General features: G+C 47.6%; 11 protein-coding genes across 11 annotated transcripts; 6 read left to right on the top strand and 5 right to left on the bottom strand.

The window, feature by feature from the left end:
- The first annotated feature begins 1,316 nt into the window (after positions 1–1,316).
- Positions 1,317–3,249, top strand: LY89DRAFT_77078 (cytochrome P450). The gene is made up of 6 exons (XM_018221867.1): positions 1,317–1,587; positions 1,740–1,785; positions 2,137–2,254; positions 2,299–2,641; positions 2,700–2,864; positions 2,933–3,249. Coding segments are annotated over exons 2-6 (783 nt in total). The 5' UTR covers positions 1,317–1,587; positions 1,740–1,784; the 3' UTR covers positions 3,089–3,249.
- Positions 3,250–3,410: 161 nt separating this feature from the next.
- LY89DRAFT_586844 (uncharacterized protein) lies at positions 3,411–4,730 on the top strand (the record flags this gene model as incomplete). Its single annotated transcript, XM_018209390.1, has 1 exon — positions 3,411–4,730. A coding segment is annotated over one exon (1,320 nt), but the record flags the coding sequence as incomplete, so codon positions are not given.
- An 863-nt stretch (positions 4,731–5,593) lies between these two features.
- LY89DRAFT_782499 (putative J domain-containing protein spf31) lies at positions 5,594–6,465 on the bottom strand (the record flags this gene model as incomplete). The annotated part of the gene is made up of 3 exons (XM_018222584.1): positions 5,594–6,219; positions 6,272–6,315; positions 6,385–6,465. 3 exons carry the CDS (start codon positions 6,463–6,465, stop codon positions 5,700–5,702), a joined length of 645 nt encoding a protein of 214 aa, XP_018070556.1. The 3' UTR covers positions 5,594–5,699.
- An 827-nt stretch (positions 6,466–7,292) lies between these two features.
- On the top strand, positions 7,293–8,949 carry LY89DRAFT_697464 (MFS transporter-like protein; the record flags this gene model as incomplete). The annotated part of the gene is made up of 3 exons (XM_018216906.1): positions 7,293–7,424; positions 7,486–7,849; positions 7,958–8,949. The coding sequence occupies 3 exons, from the start codon at positions 7,293–7,295 to the stop codon at positions 8,947–8,949; spliced, it is 1,488 nt and encodes a 495-aa protein (XP_018070555.1).
- Positions 8,950–9,306: 357 nt separating this feature from the next.
- On the top strand, positions 9,307–12,178 carry LY89DRAFT_617266 (ATP-dependent RNA helicase dbp10). The gene is made up of 2 exons (XM_018210796.1): positions 9,307–9,584; positions 9,633–12,178. Exons 1-2 carry the CDS (start codon positions 9,314–9,316, stop codon positions 12,125–12,127), a joined length of 2,766 nt encoding a protein of 921 aa, XP_018070554.1. The 5' UTR covers positions 9,307–9,313; the 3' UTR covers positions 12,128–12,178.
- A 133-nt stretch (positions 12,179–12,311) lies between these two features.
- On the bottom strand, positions 12,312–13,612 carry LY89DRAFT_76970 (uncharacterized protein). Its single transcript, XM_018221831.1, has 2 exons — positions 13,287–13,612; positions 12,312–13,226 (listed from the first exon to the last, which is right to left on the bottom strand). Exons 1-2 carry the CDS (start codon positions 13,412–13,414, stop codon positions 12,497–12,499), a joined length of 858 nt encoding a protein of 285 aa, XP_018070553.1. The 5' UTR covers positions 13,415–13,612; the 3' UTR covers positions 12,312–12,496.
- Positions 13,613–14,957: 1,345 nt separating this feature from the next.
- LY89DRAFT_617265 (uncharacterized protein) lies at positions 14,958–17,519 on the bottom strand. The gene is made up of 2 exons (XM_018210795.1): positions 17,064–17,519; positions 14,958–17,011 (listed from the first exon to the last, which is right to left on the bottom strand). The coding sequence occupies exons 1-2, from the start codon at positions 17,454–17,456 to the stop codon at positions 15,389–15,391; spliced, it is 2,016 nt and encodes a 671-aa protein (XP_018070552.1). The 5' UTR covers positions 17,457–17,519; the 3' UTR covers positions 14,958–15,388.
- Positions 17,520–17,630: 111 nt separating this feature from the next.
- On the top strand, positions 17,631–18,699 carry LY89DRAFT_685233 (Isopentenyldiphosphate isomerase). Its single transcript, XM_018215050.1, has 3 exons — positions 17,631–17,884; positions 17,932–18,270; positions 18,330–18,699. Exons 1-3 carry the CDS (start codon positions 17,692–17,694, stop codon positions 18,560–18,562), a joined length of 765 nt encoding a protein of 254 aa, XP_018070551.1. The 5' UTR covers positions 17,631–17,691; the 3' UTR covers positions 18,563–18,699.
- Positions 18,700–19,299: 600 nt separating this feature from the next.
- On the top strand, positions 19,300–20,796 carry LY89DRAFT_697460 (uncharacterized protein; the record flags this gene model as incomplete). The annotated part of the gene is made up of 4 exons (XM_018216905.1): positions 19,300–19,319; positions 19,879–20,169; positions 20,262–20,514; positions 20,581–20,796. 4 exons carry the CDS (start codon positions 19,300–19,302, stop codon positions 20,794–20,796), a joined length of 780 nt encoding a protein of 259 aa, XP_018070550.1.
- A 507-nt stretch (positions 20,797–21,303) lies between these two features.
- On the bottom strand, positions 21,304–22,662 carry LY89DRAFT_782492 (replication protein A, subunit RPA32). The gene is made up of 4 exons (XM_018222583.1): positions 22,325–22,662; positions 22,222–22,274; positions 22,118–22,172; positions 21,304–22,067 (listed from the first exon to the last, which is right to left on the bottom strand). The coding sequence occupies exons 1-4, from the start codon at positions 22,448–22,450 to the stop codon at positions 21,450–21,452; spliced, it is 852 nt and encodes a 283-aa protein (XP_018070549.1). The 5' UTR covers positions 22,451–22,662; the 3' UTR covers positions 21,304–21,449.
- Positions 22,660–23,376, bottom strand: LY89DRAFT_782491 (uncharacterized protein; the record flags this gene model as incomplete). Its single annotated transcript, XM_018222582.1, has 2 exons — positions 22,804–23,376; positions 22,660–22,752 (listed from the first exon to the last, which is right to left on the bottom strand). The coding sequence occupies exons 1-2, from the start codon at positions 23,098–23,100 to the stop codon at positions 22,660–22,662; spliced, it is 390 nt and encodes a 129-aa protein (XP_018070548.1). The 5' UTR covers positions 23,101–23,376.
- Positions 23,377–23,495: the final 119 nt, after the last annotated feature.

The following is a 23,495-nucleotide window of genomic DNA, read 5'->3' as shown; positions in this document are numbered from 1 at the left end:
ACCAAAAATTGGGATATAAGATAATATTGTTCCAGAGCCTGTAGGACAACATAATTAGGAAAAGCAGGTTTTTCGAGAAAGAGAACGGACGCCGGAAGATCTGTGCCGCTCTTACGCCACTTTATCTCTCAAGTTTTAATTCACTCAAAATACTTATTCCATTTATATTGTCCCAAAAACTCCGGAACAATGTTATCTTATATCCCAATTCTGAGGGTACTTTGCAACGTTGTCACACTTGTCAAACTTGCAACTGTTCTACCGTCAAGATACCCTCACTAGCAATCTACCACTCTCACGAGAATGAATGAGACTGTGAAATGTATCTTCTCGCTAGGTGAGTTGTACTGGTTTAACGTTTCTTGAACTTCGACGAGGATTGTCATGTCGCTTAATGGATCTCATCCCAGTCGGTGCGTTGCAAAATACCCAATTTGCCGCACCATAGCGGGGTACGAGATGCGATCAAATCAGCACTGTTTGACTACGTCCGATATCTTCAAAGAAGTGCCGTATGCGTCGCATAGCAGCCTAAGAAACGTCTCTTCTTCAACCAGCAGCTATGCGAAGCTTGTCTACCAAACGAGGTAACCAATCACAGCATCGAGTGCTGAGCGAGTAGTCAGCTTAATGGTACCGAGCGTTCCCTGATGATTTTAGGCACCTTCATTGGTTTCCACGTACGACGAAATCCGTTTCATCTCTACACCCACGGTTCGTTTACTTGTCATGTCGGGGGTTTGCTGATGCTTATTCGTCCGGATTCTAGCAAAATTCCATCCCGCCGCTTCGGCCGGGTCGAGTATCATGACGAAAGTATATGTACCTTCATGATCCTTCCTTCTTTTTTTTATTTCACACCTTCTCACATCTTCACCCAAGGACAGCCGTCACTGATAGCTTGCCTCATAATTGTCTCGCAAGCACACCGCCATCATGAAGCTTTCTGACCTCTTCACCCTACTTGTGTGGTCTATTCTTGCGGTAAATCGTCTTTCCTTCCTCGTCCTATAGCTACTAACTTCTCAGTACACCGGGTATACTCTCCTGAGAGCTATTTACAATATTACTCTTCACCCTCTTGCCAGATTCCCCGGACCAAAGCTGTATGCTGCCTTTTCATTCCGCCGGTACTGGGACATCTGGAAAGGCAACCAAGTCTCTGCGTATCACAGCCTGCACAAACAATACGGCGAGATTGTCCGGGTCAGCCCAGATCTCTTATCTTTCAACACATCGCAAGCTATTCGAGGTACTCATCAATTAACAGCCTCTCGGCAGAGCTATGTTAACAAGCTACAGATATATATGCGTCGCAAAAGGGAAAGAAATTAATGCAAAAAGATCCCGAGTTTTACGAAGACAGCTTTGAATACTCACCCAGTATTCTGGAATCAGACGAAATTAATCATACCCGACAACGACGAATACTCAGCCATGCTTTCTCAGAACAAGCTCTTCGAGATCAGGAAGGAATCGTGCATTCGTACACAGACCTTTTTATCTCCAGGCTTCACGATCAGGTTACAGGACCCAAGAAGGGGAAGGTTGACATTGTACAGTGGTTCAACTTCACGACGTTCGATAGTAAGTGATGTCATTCCGATGTTGCATTTATAAAAGCTTGAAGCTTGAGATTATTTCAGTACTTCTTAATACTTTGTACTTGCATCAAGAACTGAGCACCAAAGCTCTCAGCTCACAGACCCAGCATTGTGCGGAGCTAATTCGTTGAGTAGTCATTGGTGATCTTGCATTTGCGGAACCTTTCCAAGCATTAGAAAAGTAAGTAAACCAGATTTTGGCGCCCGATCCTCCAGCCTAGGCTGGACATCGAGACTTGAGGACTTCCTTGAAATGCGGCACAATGAGAATGCTCGGATCATGTTTGCTAAGGGGTTGTTCAGGGGAGAATATCATTTTTGGATGGCAACCATCTTCGAGAACATGAGGACTGGAACCGTCTTTCGAATCGCCAGAGCCTATCCTCTACTCGATACGATGCTCAGTATGTCACATTCTGCCCTTGTCTTCATTCATCCTGGATGCCGAGGTCTTTGGGAATATCCTTCGCAGCCGCTCATCAGAGAAGCTCCTAATAAGGTTCTATCAAAAGTGCATACTAATTTTCAATAGTGACAACTATCAAAATGATACCAGCCGCCGCAGAGGTGATACTAAAACTAAGAAACGACACCAAGGACAAGGTGATGCGCCGTATCAACTCGAAGACTGATAGGAAAGATTTCATGAGGTAAATAATGCAATTCGAATGACGAATCTCACTAAGGATATCAGTCATTTCCTTCGTCAGACCAATGAAAGTGGAATCAGCCATGACGAGATGGTCTCTAATGCTGGATTGTTTATTGTTGCTGGCAGTGAGACTAGCGCTACTCTCTTGTCGGGAATGACTTACTACCTCCTCAAGAACCCAGAATACCTGGCAAAACTCAAGGAAGAGATTCGATCTAGCTTTAATGGCGTAGAGGACATGACATTCGCGAAGGAGATTAAGCTTCCCTATCTGCAAGCTTGCATCGAGGAAGGATTGCGCATTTACTCTCCTGTGCCGGTCGAGCTTCCTCGTCGTACACCTCCAGAGGGAGCTGTCATTAATGGGGAATTGATCCCAGGCAATGTACGTTCTACTTCCGAGCTCTAAGCGATCAAGAATAGCTGCTGACTGCATGAAACAGACTTCTGTCGGAGTCTCGCATTTCTGTTGTTTCCATTCTGCAAAGAATTTCAAAGACCCCGATTCCTATCGACCAGAACGATGGCTTGGTGATCCAGCATATGCCAACGACGACTTGAATGGTGTTCAACCATTCTCAATGGGAGCTCGAAACTGCATTGGAAAGGTAGGATATTGTTCTCATATGACGCACATGAGGTATTTGCACTCAATTGTGACTAACTTGTCCATTAGAATCTAGCATACGCAGAGATTCGGTCCATGATCTGTCGGTTGCTATGGAATTTCGATATAGAATTATGTCCGGAGTCCGCGGATTGGAAAGATCAGAAAGTTTACTTTCTTTGGGAGAAGTCTCCTCTCATGGTCAAATTGACAGCTAGGACATAATAGATTGAGATGGGGAGTTTATTTTAGCAAGGCACTTCGAGGCGAGAGCTCGCTAGAGCAAGGGGCAATGGGCAACGCTAAGTTTGAAAGAATGTATACCAATAACGGTCTCATTCCACAGGTTCCAGCCCCTGCATTCCATAAATATTCTCAGCAACCTCGAAGTCGAGGAATGCAGACTCTCTTCCACGCGTTCCGTATCCTTTCCGTCCTGTTCTGCTCTGTTTTGAATTTTGCCTTCGGCCTTTTTGTCACCCTACAACCTCGTTGAAGCCGTACATCTGTGAAGACATATCTTCCACACTTTCATTAATCATCCATCATGGCAACAGGAGGAAGGTCCGGCACTGCAACCACTACAACGACAACTAAAGCAATTGACCATGTCCCGTCAACAGACTTTGCGCCGCTCTATCGCTCAGTTTTCACCATTCAGAGTAGCACCAATCCAGCGCTATCCACCTTGCTCGCACGCCTCCAATACTGCAACTGCAGCTACCTATGCACAAAAGGCTACGCTCCAACTCTCCTCCAACTAAAACAGCACGCCCAAGCCCTCGTCATCCTGATCAAAAACGTCACCGTCAACACGATCCCCGCGCTAATTGACAATGTTAACACCCGGATCCCAGGTGGACAAAACGCTACCTTCAACGATGGCGAGACCTACGATTTCCTCAACGATCTAAATAAAGCCTACGATGGACCCAACAACGCGGATTACATGCACCATCACACCATGCCCTTGCACGCACTGATGAACATCGTAGAAGAAAACGAGGATCCGCTAACCGGTCACCTATCAACCATAAACATCTGCCCGATGCACAACGCCTTCCCCAGTAAACCCAACGGCAAATCGCTCCCCTACGCGCAACACCAAAGTCTCATCGCCCACGCAAACGAGATCCTCGAGCTGCTAGACCACGAATACAGCGCCAAAGGCGGCATCCTCTCCATCCTCCCAGACAAAAACTCCACGGACCCAGAAATCAAGGAACAGTACGAGAAATCGCAAACCACGCTCCTGGGCCAGATGATACAACAGCACCGGCGCCTCGTGATGCGGATCCACGACCTCGAGCGCGTGTACAGCAACGCCCTGGATGCCCTAGCCGGCGAGGCCGCCGTGCCCAGCCAGCAGCTGAACAGACTCGGTCCGGACGCGCGAAAGGGGCGCGAGGTCGTGTTCCCGCAGGATCGGTTCGTGCTCGCGAACTGCGGGGAGGACCTGTGGGATTTCCTCGAGTACGAGTTCACCAAGAAGGAGAACTCGGACGAGGCGGTGCGGTTGATGTACAAGAACAGCGGGGTCGTGGGGGCGGATATGTGGCGTACGAAGGGGCTGAAGGAGTACGAGCGTGGTGTGACGGCGTTGGATATCACGACGCGGTATATTCGTCTCCGGAAGGATCCTTTGAAGACTGTTTTCGTTATTCCGGCTCATGAACATCATCCTGGGACCAAGGCTACGAGGGATATGGAGAAGGTGCCTACGGTGGTAAGCGTCGTGAAGCCAATCTGGCCGGAACGACAAAGTATAATGGAGATGAAGACCCGCGACGACCTCCAAGAGCTCAGGCAACTACGCATCAACCATGATAGAACGAAGCACGAGCTCGAGGTCGCAAACAACGCCCGCGAAATTGTAGAAGCGGCCTCGAAACAATACCGCGTCTTGAACGAGGAACTGAACAATAAATTGAACAACTGTCTCAAGGCCACGAAACCAGACGAGACAGCCGCTGTCAAAGCCGCGAACGAGGAGCGAGATGCAGCTCTCAAGGCGAACGCTGATGTAGTAGCAAAAGCCAAAACACAAGCTGAGCAGCAAGCACTCATAGATAACGGCTTGAAGGCACTGAGAGATGGACAGAGGGCTCTGGCGGCCTCACAACTCGCTTTCGCCACGTCTCGCAACGAGGCTCAGCGCCAGGCAAATGTTACCCTTGATGCCCAGAAGGCAGCTCTCACGGCGCTCCAAGCACAAGCCGCGCAAGATACGCGCGATCTCCAGAACCGGTTGTCGGCTGTGTGGAAGACGCAGATTGAAGAGACGGCTTCTATTCTTAATCTACTGAGACAGAGGAAGCTGAATCTGGATGTTCAATTTGCGGGTGAGGACCAGGCGTTGGCAGATGGTTTGGTGATAGGCACGGCGGCGTTCAAGGCTGCTGTTGTGGCCTATAAGGTGGCGAGGGGGTTGGATCCTGCTGTAGAGCAGTTTGGTCTCCGCCCGTTGCCGGGTTCGGAGAACGTGCAGCCGGCGCAGGTGGACGATGATATGGGCATGGATGTGGACATGGCTGGTTAGAAGTTTTGATTGTGGTTTGAAAAGGAGTGTTGGGTTTGGAGTCTTGGACACATATTTCTTGCTTGGTGGAGTTCTGGCTAGTAGCATTTTGACTGAAATAATAGCTTTCTCTGGAACCTCACTTGAGTTAAGACGTGATGTTTTGTAGGATGGAGATCGGGTGAGATAAAGCAACGCAATTTGCATTAAGCATCTGTGCTTGAAGCATATTCTATGTGCGAAGAATCAAACAGTAGAAATGCAATGAAGTAAAGCCACCAACGCCACTGACCTCTGAATACTCCATGTACCAACAGATCAACCTATTGGTTTGGCCTTCTTCTTTTTCTTCTTCTCACCACCCTTCTGAAAGTCTCTCCAACTTCCAATTCTCTGTTCTCGTGTACTCTCCCAGTCTTGTTCATGTTCCCTCTTCCGTTTCCTCGCCTCGAGTTCCTCATCGGCTTTCTTCTGCTCCCTTCCCTCTTCCTGCATCTGCGCCTTCACCTGCCGTCGTCTCCTATGCTCATTATCAATCAGCACCAATTTAGTCTTCTCCCTCCAGTCCTTGGCAAACTGCTCCGTCTTCAACTCCTCGCTATCAACCGTCCACTTATTCTCGCGGATCAGAAGCATGCGCGCGTCTGCGATAGCTTCATCGAGGCGCTCGCGATGCTTCTCATCCATGAGCTCCGTCTGCGCTTTCTTGAGCCGGTCAAAGGCATCTGGGGCCTGCGGATTCGTCGTCTTGTCCGGATGGATCAGCAGGGACTTGGCACGGTAGCATTTCTTGATGTCGGATTCAGGGACGCCGGGTTGCAGGTCCAGGACGGCGTATCTGGAAAGGGGGTTAGTAGGTGGCGGGGTAGTCTCAAGATATGTATACATACGCATCTAGACGGAAGGCTTTTAGGATACGATCAATTTCAGCATCCTATGGTTGTGCGATTTGATTAGCAACGTTGGATTTTAAGAAGGGGTTAGGGTTAGGGGAGGAGCTTACTTTCAAGTACTCTTTCTCCTCTGACTCCAGAGCTTCAAGTGCATCGATATCATCGTCAGCTTTCTCCGGCTTGGTACTCATGGCTCACCAATAATACCAGTGGACAAACAATGTCCTGTCCGGCTTTGTGGAATTGCTGGTTGTTAGTGACTATGATTGAGATGATAGGAAGTAGACAATAAAATGAGGAAGGACGTCTTGCGTCTTGCGACGAGACAGCCCGGCAGATCTGTGGCAGAATTCTGGTTACTAGCGCCAAAGTCACATCCGGCTCCGGGGTCGGTTCCTATTTCTAGGTAGGTATCGATCAAGTGTGCTCGGTACCTCTCTCGTCCGCAGTGACAAGATTCACTGCCAGAATATCTTCTACCTGGAAAAGACATTGAGTGGTCACATTCCTCTTCCGCAAAAACGAGGTGCGAGGTCTTGAAATGGGAAAGTCCCCCATATATACTTGCTTGTTTGGTTGGCCGGAAGACTCCCAGTTCCGATGGGGAAGATTAGGCACTGTACAAGATTCAAGCTAATCCAACGCTGTGTATTCCAGCGAATCAAATCAAAACCTTCCCGCTTGATGGCTCGGCTTAACAAAGAGACTGCGTTTGGAAGACGTCACGAGCGTTGGACTCAATTGCTTCATGAGGTCAAGAAGTCCATAAGCATAGCGTCTTTGAACCAGTCCTTCTTATTTTGGCTGGGCCGTCAGATTGGTGAAAGTTGAGCCGATTGCTTACATATCACTGATCAGTCAGACCGATAGAGATAAAGCCTTTGGCTTGGCATTGCTCTAGATCTTTACGGTATAGAACAAAAGAAAAGTGGAGAGCTAGGGTATGACTACAAATATCAATTCCTAACCGCCAGGACGAGTTGTCCAACCCCGAGCGAAAGTTTTTGTGTGAAGCAGTATGTTCTCCAAAAATGACTTTTATACATTTGTGTATGGCACGCGCATTGGCAACTCCAATGCACCTTCATTCTTGAAGCTTCGATCGTCAAATTCATTTATTGTTGCAACAATTGTAATTGCTGTCTTCACCGTGAGTTTACACGTTTTCATGGTGCTCTTTTATTGTTTTCAGCAAGTCTAACATGAATTAGGACATCTTCCTCTATTCTCTAGTGGTTCCGGTCCTTCCATTTGCACTCACGGTAAGAGCCGGTGTGAAAGAACAAGATCTGCAAAAATGGACATCTATCTTTCTGGCAGTCTACGGTGCTGCATTAGCAATTGGTTCGCCGATTTTTGGCTGGTTTGCGGATAGATCATCATCTCGTCGGGTTCCACTCCTTCTCGGGCTTCTCGCTCTCGGAGGTGCAACAGCAATGCTTTGCGCAGGATCTTCTCTCGGTCTGCTGGTGACAGGCAGATTCCTCCAAGGACTGTCAGCAAGTGTTGTTTGGACAGTGGGTCTAGCTCTACTATCAGACACTATGGATAAAGAGAACATTGGCCAAGCAATGGGTAGGTTTAGAGATTCTGTTTTCTGCAATATATACTTTCAATTCCCTTCACCTCGTTTTTGTCTCATCTCAGCCCTTCGTAAACAGATCACTCACACGGTCGTTTTAGGTTATGTAGCAGCGGCTACCAGCGTTGGCTCTCTCGCAGGACCGCTTCTTGGTGGAGTCGTTTATGCCCATGCAGGATATTATGCTGTGTTCGCAATTGGGTTTGGAATCATTGGCGTTGATATCATCCTCCGTCTGATGATGGTCGAAAAGAGTGTGGCTCAACAGTGGCAGTCCCCTGAAGTTGAGACACCAACATCCGTTTCCGAGCCGAAGGAAGAGCCAAGCCAAAATCCAGATCCTGACGCAATCCGATCAGCACCAACGCAAGAACCTGCATCAGACACAGAAAAAGTGGACATCAAACCTTTGCCAGCATGGACTCGACGACTCCCGCCCTTCATCACGCTCCTGCGAATCCCACGAATCCTCGTCGCCTTGTTCGGTTGCTTTGTGCAATCGACTGCTCTTGCCTCATTTGATTCGTCACTTCCTCTTTACGTCAAGAATATATTCTCCTGGAACTCCTCAGGAGCAGGTCTCATCTTCATCTGCCTTGTCATTCCCGCTCTATCCTCGCCCCTTGTCGGTATCGTCTCCGATAAGTATGGATCCAGAGCAATTACAACAATTGGCCTACTGGGCTCTGTCCCTTTCTGGGTGCTTCTGCGATTTGTGACGCACAATACCATTGAACAGAAAGTCTTACTTTGCGCCCTTCTCGCCCTCATTGGGTTATGTATGACATTTGTGATGGCACCACTAATGGCTGACATTGATCATGCGGTTGCTCTAGAAGAGAAGAAACGACCGGGAAGCCTGGGAAAACGAGGAGCTGCTGCCCAAGGATTTGGTCTGTTCAATTTGGCTTACGCTATTGGCACTATGATTGGACCTCTATGGGCTGGTTTTGTAATCCAGGATGCAGGTTGGGGTACAATGACATGGACTTTGGGTCTTTTGAGTGGAGTCGCTGCTGTCACTACATTCTTCTTTACTGGGGGAAGAATTATGCTTAAAGGTAAAAGCAGCAGCGAGGGAGGGGTTGTATGATCGGTCTTTCATGCTGGTGCTGTAAAATGTATGGGCTGAGTACATAATCTCTACTCCCTTCGGTTTTTGTATAGGAAATGGACACGACCTTTGTACTTTAACGCTTTGCAGTACACCGAAAATGTGACACGTGTCCTATACTTGTTCGACTTAAATTCATGTAGATAGAAATCGAGATATTCACATCAATGCGTAAAAAGTTGATACAAAGTGAAGTGTGTGCTTGATATGCATACATAGTAGGTAGGTTGCGGCTTAATTGAGGGTCGTATGATCTAACCCAAAGCGGCCTAGCATATCGAGCGCAAAATAATTCGATAAGAAATAACATTTTCGTGACGCAAAACATTTTTGAACATGCAATATGCCTCACCGTGCAGCATCGCCTGCGGCGTCAGAGAACGACTTCGATATTACGAAGTCATTGTTCAATGATGATATCGGTAGCGGCGACGAAGATTTCGCACTTTCGAATAGCAAGGATTTAGGACCTCTCGATGCTGGTGGGATATTGGACCTGGAAAGCGATGATGGCGACGAGGCCTTCATTGCTGCGCAGCAGGCAGCTTCGAATCGAAAATCCTCCAATCTGAAGGGGAAGTCAGTCAAGAAAGGAGGTGGCTTCCAAGCAATGGGTATTTCATGTCCTGCAATGTTCTGGGAAATTTACTAAATACGGTCAGGATTGAATGCCCATCTGCTCAAAGCAATTTCGAGAAAAGGCTTCAATGTACCTACGCCGATTCAGCGAAAGACTATACCGTTGGTACTTGACACCCAAGATGTTGTGGGAATGGCAAGGACTGGTTCTGGAAAGACGGCAGCATTCGTTATCCCAATGATCGAAAAATTGAAGGCGCATAGTGCGAGAGTTGGAGCTAGAGCCTTAATTATGTCGCCATCTCGAGAATTGGCTTTGCAGACACTGAAGGTCGTGAAGGAGTTTGCCAGGGGTACAGATCTCAAAGCCGTGCTGCTTGTTGGTGGAGACAGTCTGGAGGACCAGTTTGGATTCATGGCTGCCAACCCGGATATTGTCATTGCAACACCTGGTCGATTCTTGCATTTGAAAGTTGAGATGTCTCTGGATCTTTCGTCTATGAAATATGTGGTGTTCGATGAGGCCGATCGTCTCTTCGAAATGGGTTTTGCTGCTCAGCTGACGGAAATTCTCCATGCTTTGCCGACCTCGAGACAGACACTGCTATTCTCAGCCACTTTGCCAAAGTCTTTGGTTGAGTTTGCACGCGCTGGCTTGCAGGAGCCCAGCTTGGTCCGTCTCGATGCTGAGAGCAAAATCTCCGCAGACCTTGAGAGTGCTTTCTTCAGTGTCAAGGGCGCCGAGAAGGAAGGTGCATTACTTCACATCTTGAACGATCTCATCAAGATGCCCACAGGTCCACCCGAAGCTGCCCAAAATGCTACGGATGCAAATAGCAAGAAAAGGAAACGAGGTGCTGATGGTCCACGTCCAAAGCAAAAACCTACCGAGCACTCCACTATCGTATTTGCAGCTACAAAGCATCATGTCGATTACCTAGCGTCTCTGTTACGATTATGTGGCTTTGCTGTATCTCATGCATATGGTTCACTGGACCAGGTGGCACGAAATATACAGGTAGAAGATTTTCGTACCGGAATGACCAACATTTTAGTAGTCACAGATGTTGCTGCTCGAGGTATCGATATCCCCGTCTTGGCGAACGTTATCAACTACGACTTCCCTCCTCAACCAAAGGTCTTCGTTCATCGTGTTGGTCGTACAGCAAGAGCCGGGCAACGTGGTTGGAGTTACAGTCTTGTTCGAGATACAGATACTCCTTACCTGTTGGATTTACAGCTTTTTCTTGGGAAGAGATTAATACTTGGTCGTGCTGGCGGGACCTCTCCAAACTACGCGGAAGATGTGTTTGTTGGAGCTCTTCAAAGAGATAAGCTCGAAAGCACGACGGAGTGGATCAATAAGCTTGTCAGCGAAAATGACGACTTGAGTGCTCTTCGCACAGTTGCTGGCAAGGGAGAAAGACTCTACATTAAGACTCGCAACTCGGCATCAAGTGAAAGCGCTAAACGCGCAAAAGAGATTGTAGCTTCAAAAGGCTGGATGGAACTACATCCATTGTTTAATGATGACACAAATGACGCCGAACAAGCAAGACTCGATATGCTTGCGCGAATTAGTGGATTTCGACCCCAAGAGACCGTCTTCGAGATTGGGACAAGAGGTAAAGCAGGGCACGGTGAAGCTGCGGAAATGATGCGTCATCGAAGGGAGAAGATTGTGCCACGGAGACAGAAAGACGAGGATGAGAAAGCCGCTGCAGCTGCTGAAATGCTTCAGGAGTCTATTGATCACCCAAGTCTACTTTCAGCTGACGTCGAAGACGACGATGACGATGAGATGGAAGTGATAGTCACAGGGGGTGGGGACGACATGTCTGAAGCTTCCGAAGGGGACCTTGAAAACACTTTCTCGAGGACAGCCCAAAAGGGCAAAGGAAGAACTCTCTCTTGGAAAGACTCAGAGAACTTCATGTCATACACCCCAAAGACAATCAACACAGCTGAAGAGCGCGGTTACGGTGTTCACTCCGGTTCTTACAACACTGCGTCACAGAATTCGAACTTCGTAGAAGCAGCAAGAGGCCTTACGATGGATCTCACAAACGACGATGGTGCAAAGTCCTTCGCTGAACCGGCCAGAGCCAAGGGAATGCGTTGGGACAAAAAGAACAGCAAATATGTCGCACGAGCCAATGACGAGGATGGCTCAAAAGGTAAAAAGATGATCCGTGGTGAAAGCGGACAGAAGATTGCTGCCAGCTTCCAGAGCGGTCGATTCGATAGATGGCGAAAAGCCCACAAAGTCGATCGATTACCGAGAACGGGCGAGGCAGAAAAACCTGGTGCCGGTGCTAATGCTGGAGTCGGAAGAGGATTCGGCACGAGATATAAGCATAAGATGGAGAAGGCACCGAAAGAAGCAGATAAGTACCGGGATGATTACCACGTGAGGAAGAAGCGTGTCGACGAAGCGAAAGAGAAACGAGTTGGGAAATGGAAGGATGGCGTGGGTAAGAAAGAAATTAAGAGTACGGATGATATCCGAAAAGAGAGGAAGTTGGCGGAGAGGAAGAAGGAGAAGAATGCTAGACCTTCCAAGAGGGGAAAGACGTGATAGACTTGAAAAAAGTATTGCAAATACCCAATATCCGACTGTCAAAAATTCATCGGTCCATTTGTGAAGGGAAAAGTCTATTTCCGGTCATCTATGACGGTGAAACTAACGTATATCAGAAGTGAAGAACAGAACTCCAGGCAGCCATTTCTCTGTAGGTAGGAAAAGAGATGAAGAAAGAAGTCCAATCAAAAGAGAGTCCTGTGATCCTCGGCCGAACGCCCCTGAAGTTTAAGCGAATGTGCTCGACCCAAGCCAACGCCCGATTCCTCCCAATGCAAGCAATTGTCCATACCAATGCAACTAATATAGGGCTGTTAAGATTTCCTCCGCCTCACTAACCGCCATTGATCTAAATCGCTCTGCGCATCATGAAGCCATGACTGCCTGTCCACTACCCTGACCGTTACCGCGTCCATCATCGTCCTTCCCGTGTCTGTCGTCGTCTTTCTTTGTTGACTTTGACGGCGGCGTTTCCATGCTTCTCTTACCCTTGCGCCTTCGTTTCGAACGCCGCCTGTGCTGTCTTTCTTCGTCCGAATCCTCCCGTCCTTCCGGCCGCCTTTCGATCTCCTTCAATGCCTCCTGCATTTTGTCATCCCAATCTCGATCTTTTGGATATTGATTGATGCCAGGAAAATCATTCGAGAGTGCACGTTTGCGTCCTTCGGGGTTGATCGGTGAGTTTGGTGACCAAGGCCCAGGTTCTCTTTCGAAATGAGGCATCATGTTGTCGGTCTGCGAAGGAGTTGGCAATTGTATACGCGTCGGAGGCTGTTGTCGTTGAGGTGTCAAGGCTGGCTGTGCGTAGTCCACTGCTTGCGTGCCAGAAGGACCGGAGCTTGAACTTGAGCCTTGAGCTTGTGGTATCTCGGTGCGAGGTGCTAGACGTCGATGTGATCGTTGAGGGACGCGGGGAGAAAGAAATGCAGGCGCTCCCTGATCTTCTGTCCCATCGTCAGTATCTGACTGCGAATAGAGAATGAAATCTTCGTGGAGGTCTAATCGATAGTACTGGGCGTGCTGACCACGTTCAGGAGAATGTTCATTCTCTTGGGTAGCAGCAAGGGCTGCCTGTTGGCTATCACTTGCAGAGATACTGTGGAAGGGCAAGAATTAGAGTTGATGCTTAACGGCAATAATACAATGGTAAACGTACCTTCTTGTTCGTGTACTGACTGGACTTCCTACTTGTGGGGCAGTTGACGAGGTGTCCTCTTGCGTTTCGTCCCCTGCAGGCTCTTCAATCCTAGGTCTATCCTGGACCATCCTATTGCGTAGCTTCATGATAACTGAATGATCAGCTTGAACGAGAATGCATCATATCCAATCGAAGGAAATGTGACGAGTGCGAGAATAAGCAAGATGGGCAAGCTGCTGCAACTTATAACCACTCTTAGATCGTAGCTCACTTGAACTCTATCTGGCTATTGACCCTACCCGCCCTCACACAAAACCGACGTGCACAGCATTTCACCGCCTGCGGCCATCTTGCGTCGGTGAAAGCAAACGGTTGCCTCAGAACCGCCCCGTCTGCTACTCCGCTGGGCACACGATCAGAGGAGGATCGGGCCCTGAATATCAGACCCCGGGAGACGAGAGATGGTTCCGACAAAATATCTCGCATTTTAGCCCTGCGCTGAGTTGTTGGATTCAATGCTAGAGAAGGGCAGAGGTTTTAAAATCATAATATGCATGAAGAGGGTACTGATGTCCGGGTTGCGCTTCCTAGCCATTGATTTAATGTATTATTGGAAAAGCTGAAGTGGCTTGTAATCCTAGGGGGTTTTTTTTGAGTGGCTGAGCTATCTCGGTGAAGGGGAACCGGACGGCACTGATTGAGAAGAGGGTGTGGTTCGAATTTCGGCCCCCATCCGACGAGGCTGAGAAACCCCTGAACTTGGCAGAATCGCAGGAAACGAGACGTCATGACCCTGCACATTTACGAGGAAAATGCCAACAAACATCTGAACAATGAATTGGAACATACAAAGCCGGATCCGGAGCGGGGAAGCGATTGAAGACATCCGTAGAGAGAGCCGGGAGAGAGAGAGAGGAACGTGGGGGTCAAGTGATCTTCACCATGGAATACAGCCTCGTATAGATCCAGAAAAGCCTTGGGCTCTAGTGATATCATTTGCTGGGTCCCAACAATCTTTACTCATGGTTTGCTGTGAGAGTTGAGTCATCACACTCGTTTCCTGACCTGCTATGAGACCGCGTAATAAAATAATGTTGAACTGTGGACGGGGACCCGATTCGCTTCATCAGGTGCGACCCGATCTGTGGCCAGCCGTTTGGGACGTGAGGTAAATATATTTGTGATGAAAGTAAAGCCGTCATCGGTGTGGAGTTTATGAGGTTATGGCCATGACCTTGGGTGTAGGAAGCCCACGAGCTCAATAATCCTACTGGGGCTATGATCGACAGCTGCTTTTGTGTGGGCTGCTGCGGGTGATGTGTAACCTTTTCCTGCTATGTCTCGTGATTTGCTCATTGAATTCAGCTTAAAATGATCTGAGCTAGATGACGACGTGTGTAGCTGTAGCAGCAAGCTGCTCGAAAGCTGTCTGTAACAGACAATAGAACAGGAACCTTCAAAGCTCCACTAGAAGCTATGTGATGAAAATCAAATTGATAAAGTAAACGCTCATAACTATGTATAAATCTTAATGACGCCTGTCGAAGCTCTGGATACTGGTTTCGAGATCAGGATGAGCGACTAGCTTGAGGCACAATGAAGCAGTCGATTTGAAACATGGTGCATGATCTCTTGGTGTCACAAACATTGTAGAATAGATATATGGTATATAAGATTTCGAAAAGTGATCAAAACTTCGGACGTGAAGTTAGAAATGTGGTGATCGGAAGAGGAAGATTGAAGGTTGTCAAGGATGCACCAGCACGTGTAACGAGAGAATCAGGCTTATCAAAAGATTCGTGCAGTCGCCTGCACTTTCCCTGAACGAACAGAATTGAGTGGCAAATCTTTTTCTTTTTGGGTTGATGCTTGACGATTTTCCAACTCAGCCTCCTCACATATCCTAAGCGAGAAGGTGCAGTGCAGCCTAGCGAATAGGCCTGTATCAACATGACCAGACATGGATGTTCAAATCTAGTCATCACTCTCGGTGTGACATGCTATTTCATGCAGAAATTCCATTGCATGAGGCAGCCTCGCCTTCTACTCCGTAATTGGGCTCAACAGCCCCAGCGTCCGCTTTCGTAGTCTAGCATATGACCGTACTAGATCTCACATGCTCAGTCGTCTGCCTTGCTCTTTCTTTCCTTCCTTTTGTAGACCAAGAAACGCCCAAGGTTCAAGTTTGCTTCGTCGGCCCTCGCTCGCAGTTCGCCAAACTTTCTCTTGTCTATCGTCTTTGCCATTGCCTTGACCTTAGGCAGAAGTTCCTCTAAGTGCTTATAGAGATTATCACCCCAGAAGACAGGATCATCAAATGCGTAGCTTTTGTCTGCGTAAATATCAAAGATTTGGTTGAGAGCCTCAACGGCATCGGCTGGAGGGAGATCTGGAAGGCTGGAAAGGACTGTGATCAAGAAAACTCCAATCTCTCGGTTGAGTGCGATAGGTGCAGGATCAAGGGCAAGAGTACCAAGGACGCCAATACATTTGACACCCAAGCCCTGGAATGCGTCGACAACATCTTCTCCGCCTGCCTTGGCGCCGTTTGATTGGCTTCCGAGGCTCATTCCTTTCGATGCCTGGTATAGGGCCATGAACTTTCTTTGCTCTTCTTTCTCAACCCGAATAGTGCTCCTGATGCTCTTAGCTACTGCCCAGGCAAGACTTGTGACAGCTGAAGCTAATTCAACATCGGCAGTATTAGAAGCAAGAACGAAACTGATGATGTCGTTCCAGATACTTTGGGCTGACGAAATCCAAGCTCTCTTGAGTTTCTCTAGGTGACCAGTTGAAAAGTCTATACTGGAGACTGTCCAAGCGATGTTATTCAGTGCTGCTAAGGCGTGATTCTTGTTCCCATACGCATTCGAAGCAGCGAGGGTTTGCTGAGCGAGGACAATAATCTTCGGTGTGGCGATTTGAATGAGATGATCCAAGGTCAACTCTTCGCCTAGATTTTCGTCTTCACTGGGCCCGTCTCCAATTACGAGCGCCATATCCGCATCGATTTCGTCTTCGTTCATCTCGTGATCTCCATCAACATCGTGTTCCTCTCCGTCCTCTGCCTCGTCATCAACATCTGCGTCCATCTCATCAACAGCATCACCAGTTGGCTCGTCTTCGAAACCTTCGAACTCCTTTTCGTTTCGACTTCCATGTTCCAAAGCCTCCTGTAGGCCGCTAGCAATCGAAGCCGTAATCTCTAGTGCAAGCTGAAGAACTTGGTCAGGGCTCGAGTGTTGAGAATGACCATTGGCTCCATTACTGGCTTGAATCTGATCCATATGCTTCGTTAAGACTGGGATCAGGATGGCATCTGATGTCCCTTCCAAAGGTGTGTTGTGGTCAAACCACTGCATCGCCCCAAAGATATTGTGTAAAATTCCACATGCCGTCACCGATTCATATCGTTCTGAGTCTTTGATGTTAAGAAGAAGCTTGAATTCGTCGGAGCTATCCACGATTTGCTGTGCCACATCTTTGTTGTCTTCTGTCAACGCCATCATGCAAGATAATACCTCGTGTCGAAGTTCGCTGGGTGCGGGTTCAAAAGAAAGAAGACCAAATAGAAAGTCGAGCAGGGATGGAATTCTTGATACAGCTTCGACAACGTCTTCTTCAGTTCCGCAAAGAGAAGACAATAGGCTGACGACGGATGTAGCCAGGTTCCAGACTAATTGTTGCTGTGATTTTGGTTGCTTCATAAGCGGAACATCTTTTGAATTGATTGTCTGTATAATCTATGTATTCTATAAGCATAACTCCTTCTAATACTCGGGGGAAATAACACACTGTAGTTATAACGCTCTGAATTGCAGTCAAAACATCTTTCCTGTAAAGGTGTACACAGAAATCTGCATCTTCCTCTAACGCCAAATTTCGGAGTATTCCCCAGCCATCAGTCCTGGTTCCGAGATTGGAATCAGTGAGAGTTTGCTCAAATAGAATCCTGACTATTTGCTCCCTTAAAAGCAATTTCCGAGACTTGGTATCCTCGATCAGGTTTGTGATAGCGCGCGCCGCTGCAGAACGTTTATTAACATCTGAGCATTGTAAATCTTGGAGAACGGGCAGAATGCGCTGCTCGCGGATGGCAGCGAGCTCTGGATCTGCAGGCGGTTTTATCGGCTTCGAGGTCGGATCAACTCGATTCTTCGCTCTGACTCTGGGTTTAGATTTCCCCATTTTTGCTAGAAATCTGGACTTGAACCGTCGATGTTGATTCTAACTTCGAAATCTCTCGAGAACTTTTTTTTTGGTGCTTCGTGAAAATTGTGGGTGTGACTTTAGCTAAAGTACCCCGCTAAGGCTAAAGCCTAAATGCTAGGCTTTCAGGGGTCAACAATCTACGCATTCGAAGCGCGCTTTCTCGAACCTGCGGCATTTTTCGACCACATAAGACTACAACTTTCGCTCAAAAATGTCTGCTACGACTACAATCACTCAGGCTGAGCCCATCACGGCTCAGAGTATCCTACGACTCTTTCCCGACATCGACACGAGTTCCGCCGAGTTAGATGGTCACGATGAAGAACAAATTAGATTGATGGATGAAGTCTGCATCGTCCTCGATGAGAACGACAAGCCAATTGGAAACTTCAGCAAGCAGATATGTTCGTGTCACAAGTTCCAATTCAGCAAAGAGTACTGACCCGACCAGGCCATCTTATGACCAATATTGAGAAAGGTCTCCTTCACCGCGCATTCTCCGTCTTCCTCTTCAATTCCAAAAATGAATTGCTACTACAACAACGGGCAACCGAGAAGATCACGTTCCCAGATATGTGGACAAATACATGCTGCTCACACCCACTTGGTATCCCCGGAGAGGGTGGTGCGGAATTGGCAGAAGCTGTCATGGGCGTGAAGCGTGCTGCTCAGAGGAAACTCGACCATGAGTTGGGAATCAAGGCTACCCAAGTTCCCATTGAAAACTTCAAGTTTTTGACAAGAATCCATTACAAGGCACCGAGCGATGGCAAATGGGGCGAGCACGAGAGTATGCAACGAAAGTATCTCCATCAAGAGCAATATGCTGACCTCGCGTGCTCATTCTAGTTGATTACATCCTGTTCATCAAAGCAGATGTTGACATGGAGCCAAACATGAACGAAGTCCGCGACACGAAATACGTTACCGCTGATGGTCTGAAGGCCATGTTCAACGACCCCGCGCTCAAGTTTACTCCGTGGTTCAAACTCATCTGCCATTCATTGCTATTCGAGTGGTGGGAGCATCTGGATGTAGGCTTGGAGAAATACATGAACGAACAAGAAATTCGGCGGATGTAATCGAATTCCAGGCTTTTTCGAGACATAGGACGGCTTTGGCGTATATAATTAGGTCCGGTATCGCAAGATACGGGTTTCTTTTCGATCAACACACGATATCGTGTACTGGAGAATTTGGGGAAGGAGCGCTGATACCCTGCAGGCAGACACAATCAATCAGTTGAGCATTCTGCATCAAACATTTAGCGACTGGTTCGCTGGGCTTCAAGACCATACCAAGCGGTCAGCAAGTGCGGGCATCACACGACCACACTGCAGCGGACCTCTGCAGTTCCTTCTGGTCCATACTTGGAAACGATCATACCTGTCATCTCAGTGACGAACGCAAGCGGATCATATCCTTATCTTATATTTTCTATCTTTCGAGCGTACCTTTTTCCGCATGTGCTTGGGCACACTGGAGACATCCGTAGTCGGGAGTCGGCGTTTTGTGAAGTCCCGGTTTCTGAAGGGTCCATCGACTGCTAACTATTCTGAGGAGGTCCACCCGAATTGACTTACCCCACGCCCGCCTCACAACGACGATGCAACAGGAATTCCAGCAACTTCTGTACTTCAGATCCTTTGTACGATGCTCTGAACATTCAGTTGACAATTGATGGGACTGGAGTTTCTATAGCCATCTGACCTCTGCAATTCTCCTGGCATTCAGCATGCATTCCAATCGTGAGTTTGTCAAACTCATCGCTATCAGTACTACGACCAGGGATCAAATCGGTTGGACGCCAGATCCCACGATGGCTGCTCTAGCGCGAGGGTGGAGTCGTCAACCTCTAGCCATCCATGACAAGACATTGTTTCCAGGGTCTTAGAACCTCTCTACATAAGCCTATCGCTCTCCCTCATTGCTCTCTCACCAGCCTCACACCAATTTCTCTTGACAGAACATCCTCAAGCCTCTATTGCTACATCAAACGTCGGAATCTCACACTTTTACTCACTTGGCTCAGTTCACTTCATCGGAAGCCTTTCTCACTCCCCTCCTCAAATAAATATCTTCATCTACCTGAGTGTTCTCTACAAACGCTCCAAACCAATTGTCACCCCCTGTCAAACCTCTTCCCAGAAACCACGGGAACATCTACATTGATGTCGGTTGATATACGTAACTGCCTTAATTGTCTGCGCTTCCCGTCTCGATACGAAACAGTATCGAGAAGTCAGCTCTCTAAACAGCATACCGGTGACAGTACCAGACCCGCTGAACCATGTAAGTTTCCTACGTTGGCATGTGATATTAAATTTCTAAACCATCGCAGAAAGAACTCGCGGAACTTCTGCTAGAAAAGTGAACAAAACGCAATCATGGCGCATAGTCATACAAGTACTATTGCCGTAGAGAAGAAACGCAGTCCGTCTCCTTCAGAATCGGAACAAGTCCGTGTTCTCGGCATCTCAGAGTATGAGCAAGCTGCTCAAGCTCTCGCTGAAGCATTCGCCGTCGATGAAGTTGCAAGATACTTCATTGACACGGATGACATGGCTTCTTACTCTGAGGAGTACAAGTGGAAGCTTCACGTTGATATCCTCCGCTATGTCACCGCTGCCCATTGCTACAAAGGCCTCGTAACCACGATCGGTCCAAACTATGATGCCGTTGCACTGTGGTAAGTTCTCCTCCCTCGCTAACCTCAAGCATGCAATATCTCGAGGTCTGTATACACGTTCGGGCGTTTTGGAATGCTGATGAGGATGATAGGATGCCTCCAGGAAAGAACATGGATGATTGGTGGACCATCATACGTAGTGGCATGTGGAGATTGTTGTACAAGCTTTCTCGTGAAGGGAAAACCCGCTTCTACAACGAGTTTCTGCCGCTGTTGCACGATACGAAGCACAAGGTCATGGGCGAGAGAGACGACAATTCGTGGTATCTCGTGTATCTTGGCTCGAAGCCAAGTGCGCGTGGGAAAGGATATGCCAAGAAGTTGATCGAGCATGGGACTGCCATCGTAAGTGTCCCATAAAGCACGTTCAGAGATGTGTGGGGATAAATAGTTGCTAATGTAGCACAATAGGCCGACCGTGAAGGTCGTGCGACATACCTAGAGTCCAGCGCTCTCAGTAATCAGGCATACTACGAGAAACATGGCTTCAAGCACATTGTCGACATCTCCATGAATCGAAACCCGAAACCGGTCAATTTGCATATCATGGTTCGGGAACCAAAGATCCTTGCTGAGAGTGTGGATGGGAAGACATCAGAGCAGACTGTGGAAATCAGAATGCTCTGATCACTCTGCCTACGCTGAACTGATGTCGAAGATTGAGAGGGGATTTGTGGAGACGATGCTTATGATTCTCCTTTTGGGTGAGGTCTTGCATTTGCTTTTGGGTTGAGATTGAGCTTGGTGTGATGCACTGATGACTTTCATTAACAAATTGTTTCTGTTTTTCATTTAGGATAGGTAGTGATCAGATGATTTTAACGTTCCATTTCGTACGTGATACTTGTTCTTGGCAACATGCTGGGAGTCTGTTGGTCAGGTAAGCTATTCCGACTTTCGAGATGGGTTTTTGGTCATGATTTAGTCTGTTGCTTCTGTTATGTTAGATGCTTGTTGAGGGATCAGACCTTGGATCATGTCAGAATTTGCGACTTTGAGAGTCTGCAAGCAGGTTGCTATCAAAGATCTAAATGGTCAAGGGTAACGGACATTCTAAAGGGGAAATACTCAACTGTCATTCCGACTACCCTTTCAGGACTTGAGATTTTTTGATTCATTCATAGTTATTCACCCAATACAGACATTGAAAAAGGTCAAAGACGAATTTTTGGCAATTCGTGATTATGATACTTCATGCAATGAACATACTAACATTCATTCGTAAACATCCGTAAATGCTACCAGAACGACCCCCAACGCCTTGTCCTCCCATCATTACTCTAGTATTCCAGTACTGCCCATGTCTCATCATCCACAGTCGTATAGATCAATCCGTCAGCAAGTAACTCGTCGCCTGCTTTGAAGACATCATTTCCTTGCAAGCTGAGTTTCTGAGCAATCATGGACACATGCAAGCCCTCATTATTCTGCGGTGATGATTGCAACAATTGGAACACCTTTCTTGCCGTTGCCGACAACTTGGCTGGCAACTGCTTTCCGCCTCCATTCGTTTGCGGTGCCGCACCACCATAGCTGTCAACGAACATACCCTGAGCTCCGCCACCATCCTTCATAGCTCCATCATGAGGTCCAGGTGGCGGCCCGCGCACAAAGTATAGATGTACAGCCGTAGCTTCGAGGAGATGGCAACTGACTTCGTTGAAATCGGAGACAGGTCGAATAACGTGGGATCCAACGTGGCGCTTGTTGTTGAATGCCTTTAGTCGACCCCAGACGTGAACATATTCTCCTTCTTTTGGCAGAGGTCTAGCATGTTCGGGGAGTTGATCACTATCGATCCATTGCTTCACATCGATAACGCCCGTGCCGTCGTCGATTTGAAAGGTATTGTTTGTGGCTTGACAGGAGATCATGTTGATTTGGCCGACGAAGGAGAGCTGAGAAGGTTGGTTAGTTTCTCAATTTATCTTGGATATATCAGACATACTTGTGTGACTTCAGAGCCATCTATCTTGAAGTCGCTGTCTGGGTGGGGTTGTTGTCTAATTTGGCATTAGCAATAGGCAGAGTTTTGTGCACCACAGTACGTACGCTTCAAGAATCTGTTTGATAGTGACAGGTCGTACAGTATCCTTCCCATATGTCTGCCAGTAGTGTTAGAAGGGATGCTTGATCTATGATTGTAGCGACTTGCCTTGCTTCCTCCTCCCTCTTGACTTCCTTGCTGTGAGCCGCCCATGAATCCACCTCCATCTGCTCCGCCTTGTGCTCCATAACTTGCCGTCGAATAATTGCCGCCGTTGTATCCATAGTTCGCCATCTTTACTTTACGAATCTGCGAGTGTTTGGGAAGGGTTGTGATGTGGGAATTTGGTAGTGTTTACTTGTGGTGGGATGAGAAAGAAAACGCGTCGCGCTCTCAGCGCGTTAAGTGGATAGTCACGTGCAGAAGCAATTCAATTCAATTCAAATCCTGTTGAAGAAATCTTTTGGTCTAAAAACTAGAGACAGAGAAGATGTTCAACTCATTCAGTTTGACGTGTTGTTGTTCCTGTACTTTTCGTCCAATCTACGCATTATCTCGGCTCTCCAATTTCCGTCCGCCGGAGGATCTCCTTGAAGCTTCACAAGTCAGAAAATCATTCACTGTAAATATCCTTATCGAAGCCTTACATTGATGACCAGAGTCTTTTCAGTGCCTGTGGCTTTCACAAATTCTTCCCAAACTCGTATGGATTCATTCGTCATCTCATGGCTAATCGCAGCACCAGTCACAAAGACCAGAGGTCTGGGCTGGAGGCAATGGAGAACAACGCCCAAATTGTGAGGCGTGTACCTGAAAGCTTCGGGAGGATTACTTAGATCGACGATGGCTGCCATACGATATGGAGTGTTTTCAAAGGTAGTATCCGTGCTTGCAGCTACATGCCGATAGACACCAAGACCAACGACACCGACGGTTTTCTCCATGATGAAGTATTTTGTAGAAGAGAGCGAGGTATCGAATCCTGTTGTTGCGTGTATCAATACTAAACTGACATTCTAGACTTTGCCTTAATACTCTTTCTCAGTTCTGTTGAGCACAAGAGGATTTGACGTCAAGTCACGGTTCTATGTACAAGACAATATCCGTCACTCCTATCATACCCTTCCTTTTTCTGCATGAGCGGCGAGAATGGTTTCGATGAACCCTCAAATCCTGGCAATGTTCGTACCACGACCAATGGCAGGGTTTCTCAATACGAGTCACTCTTCCTTTTGGTCAAGCTGACCGCAATATTGAAGCGAGGGTCGTCGGAAGCTATCCAAAATCACAGAACGTGATTGCCAATATTCGATGACTTTTCGGACAACATCTTTGAACC

This window comes from Mollisia scopiformis, assembly GCF_001500285.1.
Source record: "Mollisia scopiformis unplaced genomic scaffold LY89scaffold_13, whole genome shotgun sequence".
Classification (NCBI taxonomy): domain Eukaryota; kingdom Fungi; phylum Ascomycota; class Leotiomycetes; order Helotiales; family Mollisiaceae; genus Mollisia; species Mollisia scopiformis.
This window is presented reverse-complemented; position numbering and strand designations above follow the sequence as displayed.